Source organism: Emys orbicularis, chromosome 8 (genome assembly GCF_028017835.1).
Source record: "Emys orbicularis isolate rEmyOrb1 chromosome 8, rEmyOrb1.hap1, whole genome shotgun sequence".
NCBI lineage: Eukaryota > Metazoa > Chordata > Testudines > Emydidae > Emys > Emys orbicularis.
The window spans coordinates 29900757-29913461 of NC_088690.1; the positions used below are offsets into that span (position 1 = coordinate 29900757).

At 39.3% G+C, this 12705-nt stretch overlaps 1 protein-coding gene across 1 annotated transcript in view; it reads left to right on the plus strand.

Moving 5' to 3' along the window:
* The window catches only part of DNAI3 (dynein axonemal intermediate chain 3), a 36256-nt gene extending 25353 nt beyond the window's left edge, over positions 1–10903 (plus strand). Inside the window, exons 16-22 of the mRNA XM_065409847.1 lie at positions 2341–2471; positions 3392–3455; positions 5064–5194; positions 6104–6308; positions 7439–7530; positions 9234–9356; positions 10769–10903. Of these exons, the coding sequence (XP_065265919.1) occupies positions 2341–2471; positions 3392–3455; positions 5064–5194; positions 6104–6308; positions 7439–7530; positions 9234–9356; positions 10769–10903 (881 nt within the window). The remainder of the gene's footprint in view (positions 1–2340; positions 2472–3391; positions 3456–5063; positions 5195–6103; positions 6309–7438; positions 7531–9233; positions 9357–10768) is intronic.
* Positions 10904–12705: the final 1802 nt, after the last annotated feature.

A 12705-nucleotide genomic window follows, 5' to 3' on the forward strand; every position in this document is an offset into this window, starting at 1 on the left:
ATTAATCTGGGGGTTTATTTTAAATGAACCTTTCCTTACTTCATTTTCTACTCCTTAGGCAAGTCTTCTATTTGCTCACTTTGCAGCAGAAATTATTAGTCTCTGTACGAGAATACTTTCAGAGAAAGTATTCAGAGAGCAAACCTATCTTGCTATCTTAGGTACTTGTAAACTCCCATTACCATAGTATTTGAGTGTTACTGCCACACAATCTTTAATGTATTTATCCTCACATGTCCATCAAAGGTAGAGAAGTGCTATTACCCCCATTTTACAGAGGGGTAAACTAAGGCACCCCTCTGAAAGGCTAAGTGATTTGCTCAAGGTCACACAGGTCACTGACTGATCAGGTAATTGAACCCAATTCTTCTGAGTCCTATGCTAATGTGTGGACCATCCTTCCTCCCTGCATTGGTAAAGTAACAATCAAAAGGAACATATTGAAAAATCATTAAAGTCTTTGGAGAATGGGGAAGGCAACAGAAGGGGGATGAGGCAGATTTGGAAGGGTGAAAGATCATCAGGTGGGTTTATAAGGTTTGGAGCAAATTAGTATCAATGGGACAGCATGTGTCCTTAAAAATACTTTTGGAAATCATTACCACACTGACTCTGAAGCACTACAACTCTGTTACTAAGATGTGCTGGATCAGATTTATGTACTGCCCACTACTAACTGCAGTTGGTGTAAATAAAAAGTTCATAAATAATTCTACAAACTCACTACCTTAAAATATTCACATAGCAAACTTCAAATTCCCCCAAAATGCCCCCCAAAAATGAGAGAATGCAAGAGACACACTAATCTTTCAGCTGTCTAGTTCTAACTTGCTACTGAGCCCTCGTCAAAGAAGGACAGTAAGAATTCTGGGACAACAGAATTCATTGTCAATTGTCTTTATCAAGTTCTCAAGATACACAACACGTTTTAGAACAACACAGACTCCAGCAAGTATTAGACATTTCATTACTGGTGATCATGTTTTTCCCCTTAGGCTGAAAGGGACATTGCCTAGTCAAGTTTGGTCTAAACGAAAGAAAGACCAAGAGAAATATTGCTGTAGTTTTTAATTCCAATATACAGTCACGGTTAGCAGCCAACAAGCTCCATCTAGAGAGCAAATACATCTATACCAGAGAAATTTTACTCATTTGTATAGTCCCACTGAAGTCAATGAGACCACTTGGGTGCATAAATGTTCATAGAATTGGGCCCAGACTCAGTTATGCTCTGAAGTCAGGGTTTTCCATCACATCTTTTCCAGCAGTGCTTAGGATTCTCAAGTGACAGATTTTTCTGTCTATCATCCCAGACCCACAACCCTGCTTATCCATTTACATGGCTGCAGCAGAGCTGTCTCCACAAGCACATCCTGTTTTGTGAGTTTTTCTTAGCCTCTCCCATTTAGGGTCACCACCTTTTCAAAAGGCAAAAGCAGGACACATGCAGGAGCCCCGCCCCTTCTGTGACTCCACCCCTGCTCCTCCTCTTATCCCTGAGTCCCTGTCCCCTGGCCAGGCCGAAAGCCAGAGCCAGGCCATGGTAAGAGCCAGCCTGCTGTGGGGAGCCCTGGGTCCTCCACCTGCTCCGGGCGGCTCTTACCGTGGCCTGGCTCCAGCTCCTGGCCTTGCCATGGGGGAAGGGACTCCGGGGTAAGAGGAGGAGAAGGGGCAAGGCCTCATGACAAAGGGGGGGGATAAGGCGAAACTCAGCCCTCCCCACCCTGGAACAGGCTGATGCTGCCCCTGAGCCTTGGAAGGCACGGAGCGGGCGCTGCAGGGAATCTGTGACAAATGCCGTCCCGGAGTCATTCAGCCTGGGACTGGGTCTTGAAATCCGCATTTTGGATTGTCCCACCCAATTCAGGATGGGTGATCACCCTCTCCCATTGCTACAACAGTGTTAGAGCTCTGCCGGGGTAGCAACATTGGGAGTACTAGTGTAGACTGGTCATCGGCATTTTAATCACTGCGTTGTGTAAACTGGCCTACTCTAGTGCTCCCGCTGTGGCTGCCACTAGTGGAGCTGCATCAGTGGTGGGCAACTGTGGGAGATTTTATGAAAAATCTAAAGTGTAGGCACCACAAGAGTACTGCTTAGCCTGCCTTCTATTGCTAGCAATCTGTATATGCTCAGCCTCTTTCCCCCAGCTAGAGTTAAGGGAACGTTCCTTCCATGCCATACTAGGTTCACTCTTCTCTGGAATTTTCTTCCCTTCTTTATTTCTCATCTTGAAAGTTCTAATCCCTCACCCTTGAATTACCTGTAAGGAAAATAAGATGTCTGATCCAGTAAATTTCCCTATAACACCAAATGATTATATTCATACTCTTTTCAAGATAAGATGCAATACCAAATCAAACCAGAAATGTTTGGAGACGAAAATCCTTATAAGCAGTTAAGGGTCCCTTCAGCCAAACCTCTTAAGATACTGGAGAATATCGCCACCAACTTTTTTGTTGGAACTGAAGTAAGTTAAACATTTTGATCATCATTTATGACTGATAATTTTTAAAATAGTGGGGGTGTGCTGGACAATTTACACAGACTGGTGCATGCATATGTTTTCTTTATGAGTTAATCAGTAGTTTTTTCACTCTGAATTTGCCTTGCCTTTGTACCCCATTTTGACACATTTATATAAATATTTTACTTTAAAAGATTGCTGGGCCATACACTCATGCTTAAAGGCTGGGATTGAAAGTCAGTGGGAGTGGGGTGGCTAATTCCCTTAGGCTCCATTGGAAATCCCAGCCAAAAGGTGTTGAACTTAATTCTTAAACCCAGGAACACAGAAAATGTCTTTATTCCCATTGCCAGAACTATTAGGACAGTAATATTTATTGCAGGGTTTCCCCTAAAGGTCTCATGAAAGCTTTATCATATTTTCAATTTTTTCCCTAATTTAGTCCTGTATTAAAAATAAGCCTAATGTTCCAGCTTCTACCTCATTTAAACTAGATCTAGCTGCCAAAATTGAACAATTTAAAAGGGTGTCTTCTTAAAATTTCCTGCATTTCTTCCATTTTGGGGTTCCCATTGAAAACATTTTTCTCTCTTGCTGCCACCTTTTCCTAAAATTGTGGGGCAAGGTCCATACCATAAATGTGAACTATTCCAGCTCTACATGAAGAATGCCCTATAAATGCTGATCGGTGACTGCAATTTTTTTAAAATTAAAACAACCCAACTGATAAAGTAATGTGAACATTTGCCCCATTTTTGTAGTCGTGCTAAAACATGTTCAGATTAAATGTATCTAAAAATTGACATTTAGTAAAGAGACTCCAATTTTACCAACTAAAAATAGGCACATTTTGACTAAAGCTTTTGCTATCAATATTTCACCCAGCCTCCATTTGCATTTATTTGATTTCTCTGGCATCACAGGATGGTGAAGTTATTTATTCCGACTGGAAGATGGAAAGAGAGAGCGACTCAGGAAGGCTGATTAGTAAGTTCAAGTTTTTCCACCATCAACTAAAACTGTCTTTTTAAGCTAATGGACGGACAGATGGATATAGAGGATACAGACATAGATTTAAGCCTTGTTTTATTACACGGAGATGTAAGCTTTGTAGGACGGACTCTTGCCCTGTCCAATAGGAATCTGACTCATTGCTGACAACAGGCATCAGCAAAGAGCCTCCAAACTGGTGTTGAAAATGATTTGACTGCCACTGTGGAATGAAGAAAACCCTTTTCAATACCATTACCGAATGCATGATCAGTGATCCTGAAAACAGTTTTGTCCCATTTACACTAGTAATTAAAATGTTTTTAACACCAGCTCAGTGGGACCTGTTGCAACTGTTGCCAGCAATGGGTCAATTTGTTTGTATAGATGGAGCTTAAATGTAAGCTGATGCCCTGTAAACAGTTTTGAAGAAGACCATTTCCAGACACAGAATAGCAGCAAACGTAGCAGTGGTAGAAATCTCCTCCTTCCCAAGTCTTTTCACTTGAAAGCTTAATTGTGACTATTTAAAATAGGAAATTGCATTTTTCTAAAACACAACAAAATTAATTGAAAAGCCTATATTAATACATCATTTGGCTGCACAGTTAAAATGAAAATGTCTGCAAATCCAATAGGTCCTTCGAGTGACATTAGCTTAGCCACATGGTACATTCTGAGTAGTACATTAAAAACTGAAATGATACTATATTAAATATTAAACCATTCATTTAACAATATAAAAACAAAGGAAATACATAGTATGTATGTCGTGCAACTTGGCTGACAATGTTGCTGTAGGAATCCAAACTTCTGTATTTCCTGGCTTTTTAATTTTAACTACATTAGTGTAGCTTTTGCATTTAATTGACGGATACTAAAAATATTCCAGTGTTTGTAACTGAGAGATTCAATAAAGAGGGTTACGTTGTGAGAAGCTAGAAGTTTTAAGTTGCATTTTAATGTCTTATTGTTTCTATCATGAACTAAGAAATGCTTGCTGAACTAACAGTTTTATAGGATGATGACTAAAGATATTCAATTTATAGACAAATAAAAAGCATATTTTAAAAACTTCTCAAATGGGTCAGTATCTCACAGAAATGTACACTGAACAATAAAGCAAATAATATCTGAATTAATGAAAATTCTCTAAAGACAAGTACAGTGCCTTCTATAGTGCCCCACTAGGATCTCCTTCCTCGGGGACGAATGCCTGAGAGTTATTAGAAAATTAGAACAGAGACTTAAAGAGAAGAGATTGTATTAAACTAATCAAAATGCAAGGGCCTGTAATCAGGTACTTAAGTGTTTTAACCAATTGGCAGGCAGGCACAACTATGGAAGTTTGATATCACAATTTTCTTGGGCAAAACTGCAGACATACATTTGGGTTGAGGCCGCTTTTATCTGTGCTAGTCAGCTTCAGAGCACATGGATCTGAGGCACAAAAACCCAGGAGAGGGAATCTATAAAGATAATGGATCCAATCCTGCAGTAGTTATTCCAGAAAAACTCCTACTAGGCTGAGGATTGTAGGATCAATTTCACTATCTTCAGAAAACTAGAGCTACAAGTAAATAATTGTCCTTTTCATTCCATTAGGTCAGAAACCAGCTAACAAATACACCATCCATGATGGAATTGTCCATACTATACAAAGATCTCCATTTTTCAAAGACATCATTCTTAGTGTTGGAGGCTGGAATTTTGCCATATGGAAAGAAGGTGTTACAGTAAGTTACTTTTGGCAACAGACAAACTATAGTTGATGGAGAAAAGAATAGAGTAACTACAGGATATAGCCTCAGGGACAATACTCACGGAAATGATGGTAGATGGCAGAGCTGGCCAGTTTGAAAATAAATTGGGTTAAAACATAAGCTATTTTCTCCTGCCAGAGCGAAGCTTTTAAAAATAATGTTGTAAACTTGGCTCCAACGGAGGAAGCAACTTTCTCTAATACCAGCTTTTGTGACAGTTGTGGCTTCTGCCCAGGCTATTTACATTTCAAGCAGTCTGTTGTGAGTCAGAGGAGCTGAGAGTAGAGGTAGGATGTGCTAAACAATACTACAGGCTTAAGGAACCCCTATTAAACAAAAGTAATTTGAACAACAGAGTAAAAGAGACAGCAAACAATAATTCATTATCTCTTTTTTCCCTTTGGAGAAAGGGCAAAGTGGCTAGTTACAGGGAAAAGGAAATGCACTATTCTAGTCTAAAGATAGCAAAGGCAAGGATGGCTATGGTAGCATCCATACCAGTGAGGAATGGGTGCAGTCTTTTGGCCAGCCAAATATTGAAAAATATGTTTCTTACTATTGCTGCCATCTGGGAATCCAGGACTTTAGTTGCATCTAGCAAAACCCAGATTTTTTGTTTGTCTTTTTTGTCAATTGGTAGACTCCCTCAACTGAGGGAATGGGCATCAACTTTTCCACTTCCCTACAACACTTCTCTTTACCAGTCAACAATATACAGGCTGGTTTTGACACCATAATTACTTGTGTAGTGGGATCACTCAGAAATGGTAATGGTTCTCACATTACACAAGCAGGAGTCTGGAAAGAGTTCTGACTGGGTTGGTTTTTTGGTTTTGATTGTTTTGGTTTCTGTTACATTGACTTTTTTTTTATTTAATTAAGAGCGGCCCAATCCTTCAATCATGCTGCTCATCAAAAAGATATACTGTAGGACATTGGTCCTTATCAAGAGCAGGAGTTTTCTTCATTGGTAGAGAAGATGGAAATATTGATATTTGGGACCTACTGGAGAAAACACATGAGCCATCCCAGACCCAGAACATCTCTATATCAATGATCACCTGCATCAAACCCTGGATTGTCTCTTGTATGTTGTCGTGATTACACTTTTCCATTACACTGTATCTTAAAAATAAATTATACCATGATTCTGGAAAGGCTTATGTATATCCTTAACTTTACACACTGTGCATTGTTCTACTGAAGTCAGTGAAACTATGCACAGTGAATAAAGTAAAACACATGCATAAATCTTTTCAGCATTGGGGCCTTCATGTTTTTATCATGACACAAGCAACTAGGCACAGTTTCTTTTGTTTTTTAATATTGTTACAAAAATATTGTTTCTATTAAGCAAGTTTGAAAAGGTAAAAATATATTTCTATGTAATAAGGGACATTTAATTATTAGAAAAACAAGACAAAATAAAGCTATTTTTTGCTGCAAAAACCAAAACCTAAAAAAAGTAACAAAAATGAGTCTTTGGGAGCTATTCACTCTCTCTGTTTAAAATGATAGATAGATGTGCACACTTGCTTAAGCATTTTATCAACAGCTTTATGCGGTTTAAGTATTTTATGGCTGAAACTGTGCATCTTAAATAAAATAAAATATCTTTCACATTATTTTTAATAGAGTCAGAGAAACACCTGAAACTTTACATAAAAGAGTTTTCAAATTATACTTGCCTATTCCCTGGGAAATCATGGAAACTGCAGACAAGCTCCTTGACCCTTCCTAGATCGTAAGCACTTTGGGGCAGGAACCATCTTTCCTTTGGGCAGAATGCCTAACACAGTAGAGTCCCAATCTGTGATTAGGTTCTCTGGGCACAACCACAATAAAATTAATATCCAATGACTTAAATAACCATATTTGGAATTCTGTATGAATAGAGGCCTTAGCTGAAAAGTTAATCAGTAAATACTAGAATTTATGGTTAAAAAGATGCCAACACAGTAATTGTCATACTGGGTCAGGTCACTGGCCCATCTAATCCAATAGCTGGCAATGACCAGGACCACATGCTTCAGAGGAAGATGCAAAAATACCCACAGTGAACAATCACAGAATAATTTATAAGGGAATTTTCTTCTTAGCCTATCAGTTAGCGGCTGGCTTATGTCCTGCAGTGTGGGGGTCACACAAACATTTTAATTTACTTTCTGCATCCTTAGTAATAGCATCATTGTTTATTTTGTTTTCATAATCTTACAGCAAAGCAGCACTTTTTAGCCATATCTGACGACTTTGGAACACTGCATGTTTTAGAAATCTCTTGGACATTAAGTCACCCTTCCAGTAATGAGGTTTGTAACATTTTCCACTTACCCTGTAAGTGACTACATATGTTGTGAGGTTTCATGAAGTTATTTTTCAGGCACATCCTTTCAGGTTATCGGATTTCTACATATTAAAGGTGATTAACTTGTGTTCGAGATGATCCACAGCCACGATCTCATAACATCTCACAAACCAAAGCTGGACCTGGTAAGTCCTCAGAGGGGAGACGTCAGAGGAAAACCAGTTGTTGCAAGAAGCAGAGTTGGCAGAACTCCATCATTATAACCAGGCAATGGGAAAAATGTAGACAAAGTGTCTAAATTGTACAAACACCATTTTTTGCCACGTGCATAAAATGGCACCAGGTTTAATAAACTACATTCTATACATTTGCCTTGATTTTTTTCCTATACATTTTGCATAGCTCCAAGAATGTCAGAGACTTCAATTGAGCCATGATGATTTACACCAGCTGAGGAACTGACTTTAGATCTTTTAGGATATGTTCCTGCAAACTCTTACATAACTAGCCCTCACAAACTCATTGGGACTGCTCATTTGAGTAAAAACGATTAAATTATAAGCTCTTTGGGGCAGAGACTGTCTTGTTCTGTGTGTTTGTACAATGTCTACCATAATGGGGGCCTGGTGCTGTAATACTACAAATAATAAATAATTTGCATCAATAATAATTTGCAAAATTAGGAGCTGAATTTGCATGTCTTCTCTCTCTACTGCTTTCATTCAGTTTCTCCCAGCTCCTTCTCCCCACCAGAAAACAAGTTAGGGGCCCCATCTAACTCATTCTAACAATTTTTTCTGCTGCTTATTCTGTTCTCCCTATTCTCTTTCCTTCCCCAAACCACTCCTCCTCACTATCCCAAACCTTCCTCTTACCATTTATGTCCTCGTGTATATTGTAAACTTACTATGAAGTTATGGTATGTAACCAAAATGAAACACTATGAATACTGGTGATAACTGGCACCCTGAGCTCAGTAAAGAGAACCTCTCCAGTTCAGGTTACGGACACATTTCCAGTGAGGGGAAACTTGCGCTGCTTCTGCCCATACTGTATTTGTTTTGTGAGTAGAGGGCTTTACTGGACAGAGTTGTGAATATTTATCTACTTACTGTAAAATCTTTACATTCTGTTAAAACACTCTAGGATCTTGAACAGTCGTGTTAGGGAAATTGGTGCACAGTACGACTCAAATAACTCTGATAGTGGAGAGGTGGGGTGGGGGGACTTGGTGCATAAAAGGTAACTCAGGGCCAGTTTACACACAGACCTGGATTGATTTAACTGAAATCATTATCGTAAAACCAATTTAGTTATTTTGGTGCAAACCTGTGAGGTGTCACTCTTGTTTCACAACGTGAATGGATAAAGTCAGTTTGTTATTGAGACTATAAAAGTGACTTTGGCCGCGCACAGACTTGCACCAAAAATACCTAAAATCAGTTTTAATCCAAGCCTTTTGTTATTTTACTGCAAGACTGTGCATAGACCCACACTAGGATAGGAAAACTGATAACAGCATTATCAGGTTCATCAGGAAACGGTCGATGTATTACATTATTACAGAATTTCTTATTTAGTTCTGCAAATTTAAAAAAGATGCTTTAAAGCAATGCAATATTACTGTAGATGGATTATGTGCTGAAAAGTGCAATAATTAAGATTCACTGTGATCACCACAAACCATGATTGCCTTTGTGTTAATAGCGTGCCAGTGTTCTTCATTACTTTGAGAGAGAGGTCAAACATCTGGATTATTTTGAACAGCGGCAAGAATTCCGAGCCAAAGAAAGAAAGGAATTGGAGCTGGAGAAACAGAGGAAGAAGACAGTAAGTTGTGTTTAGGAGGTAGAAAAGCTAGTTTATTATTTTGATTTTTAAAATATGCCTTTCTCTTTGCTCTAGGTAAAATTTCCTCTGGTATTTCCATCTGTTAGGCTTTATAAATTAAAAATAGCTTTTGCTTAGCATTTTCTAAGTAAATCCAACTGACCACTTTCAAATTTATAGACTAGTCCATCATTTGGGGAAGAGAATATACTGTCCTAGGTCATGCTTAACCCTTCAGTCCTTACTCAGCCAGCACTCCCTTTGACTTCAATAGAGTTAGAGTGGAGATCAGTTTGACCCCGTTTAAGAACTCTTATTAATTTGCTTTCCCCTTTCCCCTAGCTGTACACTTGAAATCTTAATTTAGGTGCCATTTTTGTAAGTATTATTCTTTAAAGTCAGCAGGCAGAGGCCCCAAACCTTCAGCCCTTAGTTACATACAGCCGTAGTGTCATTGGACTCAGTAGGACTCTTCATGTAAGTGATGATTACTGGCATGAATGAGGGTTGCAGGCCTGAGTCCTACATACATAAAGCTAGAACTATTAAATTATAACAGTCGGATAGAGATGTTTTTCCAGTTTGATATTTTAATTAATGTTTTACTCAGATTTGTTTTTTCTCGTTTGTGTGCCCTCCATATCATCTTGTTGGGAGTGTGTTACATACAACACTGTTATTACCATTGGCAGTAGTAGAGGACTATGGGATATGCCAGATGCAACAATTCCCCCTTGCAGAGAGAGGGAAGTGTAGTATGATGAGAAGCGCACTAAGGAAAGTAACTGAAATAGTTCCCTGATGGACACCCTACCCTAATCCTCAATTACTGAGGGGCTATCTTCACTCATTGATATATTTTGCTTTCCACAACCATCTCTCTGTACAGCTTTGCATGAGTGATGTACCCGAATACTTGGATGCTAATATCTAAACAGTATTCTTAAATTTATTCACCTAAATTTGGGTTATTGCTGATTATGTACTATATGTATCATATGACTTTTAAAAACAAACATGGTATTTGTGGATAATCTAAGCACTATACCCAGATGTACAGACACTCTTTTCTCCACCTATGTATTATATAATGTTAACATTAGCTTTATATAGAGCATTATATACCTGGAGTCCTGTGTGGTATGTGAAAGGAAGTGAGCCTTGAACAGACAATGAGGCTTGTCCGTAGGAGGTACTATTGCAAGGGCTTGGAGAATTAAATCTATCCAATAGCTCTGTGTTGACATGACTAATAAATGATGTTACCTGGCTGATGAAATGGCAGATCTGTGCATGTGGTTCTCAATGATGCAGTCAGCATTGACAATCACTGACTGCAAAGCAATGGAATCGTATTAATGTTTCAAAGCTAACAGCAGCTAATAATGAACTATTGGTTACTTTTTCCTCAGAAAGTGGCTGGTGGACAGAAATCAAGAGAACAAATGGAGGAGCAGATGAATATAAATTATGTCGATTTTCTGGATGAAGAGAAGAAGATCCTGACAGGACTTGGGCTATTGAAAGCAACAGATAGATTTGCCTAGAACAGAACAGAACAAGCATATTGGCAAATGTGCATTTTTTTTTCAGGATAGGTTATATTGCTTTCTTGGGAAACCTGTATATATTTAATTAGCAGCATCTTTAGTATGAGAACTGTAAATATAAAGCATATCACACCTAGGCAACATTATCTCACTAGCTTTATTAAAATGTTTGCTCACAGCAGCAGGCAAGAGAACACTTGATTTGTGATATTCCTGCACGGCCATTCATTAATGAATATAGTTACAAATCAGTCATCTCCTGGTTTAATGGCATTATTTTAAGTTGTCCTACTTATTTATTGTTACAATGCGCCTATCCAGTGCTGTGCCTGCTGTAAAAATATTCAATGAAAAACCTACTCAACAAGTCAAAATAAGACTATAACATCCTCCCCTGCAAACTGCTCCCGTTCGAATAGAATACAGGATATTAGTATTCCTGCTGCTCAGCTCCAATAAACATCTCCCATTCCACCCTACCTCATTCCCAAAGCACTCAATTCCCCTGGAAAAGCTCGAAAGAAAAGGTTACTTTAAGTTTTGCAGCATGCCCTGAAGGTTCCAAATTTGGGCATGTCATGAACCAAGGGAGAAAGAGAGCTCCAGAGCCAATGACACTCTGCCGCTCGCCGCCTTTGGTTTATACCAGGAGGGACCAGTCAGCACCTCAGATGACCACAACTGTCCTGGCAACATACGAAGAGAAAGAGATAGTCTCTCAAGTGGCTGGGACTGAAGTCTTTAAGAGCTTTAAATGTCATAAATAACGCCACACACTTCATCTGGGCAGATCATGAAGCACTGGTCTGTGCTCTTTTCATGAAAGCCCAGCTCATAAGCAGGTCACTGTATTCTGAACTACCTGCAATTTCTACATCATTTGAAAATGTCGCCCCAAACAGTGCACACAATCTAACCTTTGGGTGATTAGGATGTATAGCATGGCAGATAGTACGGGACTTACTGTGTTGTTAAATACAGAGTGTGGCCGTCCCACGGAAAGAACAGCAGGAAATGCACTGTCCTAGGGGACCTATGTTTTGATTCTATTGGAAGTGTGAATTGATGCCACTTTACAAGCTTTGCTTCAGTATTCAAAGGCTTCTTTGAGCCCCATCTCTGTGTTAAAGATTCCAAAGTGGTTGGCAGGATTTCCTTTGTTGAAGACTGTGAGGAAAGGGATGTACATATGTTAGGCTATGTCTACACTACGCAGCTTTTAGCGACCCGGCTGTGCCCGTACAGCCATGCTGCTAAAAGGCACGCAGTGTAGCCACTGTTTGTCGGCAGGAGAGAGCTCTTCCCAGTAGGGTGACCAGACAGCAAGTGTGAAAAATCGGGACAGTGGGTGGGGGGTAATAGGAGCCTATATAAGAAAAAGACTCCAAAATCGGGACTGTCCCTATAAAATCGGGACATCTGGTCACCCTACTTCCCAGCAACAAAAAACATCCACCCTCAACAAGCAGTGGTAGATTTGTCGGCAGGAGAGCACTCCTGCCAACAAAGTGCTGTTCATACCAGCACTTTTCTTCGACAAAACTTGTGTCTTTTGGGGGCACGTGTGTGTGTGGTTTTTTTTTAACACCTCTGAACAACAAAAGTTTTGTTGTTCACTTTCCAGTGTAGACAAAGCCTTAGCTAGAAGAAAACATACAAATATGAGCTGGACACTCATCAAGAGATTTTGATGAATCCTGGTATCTACAAGAATGAAGCTCTAGTGGCTAGGTATGATTGTAGAACCTGGAGGTGTGTGTTCCTTAGCTAGTTTTCCTGTGTTGTGATTAACAACAATT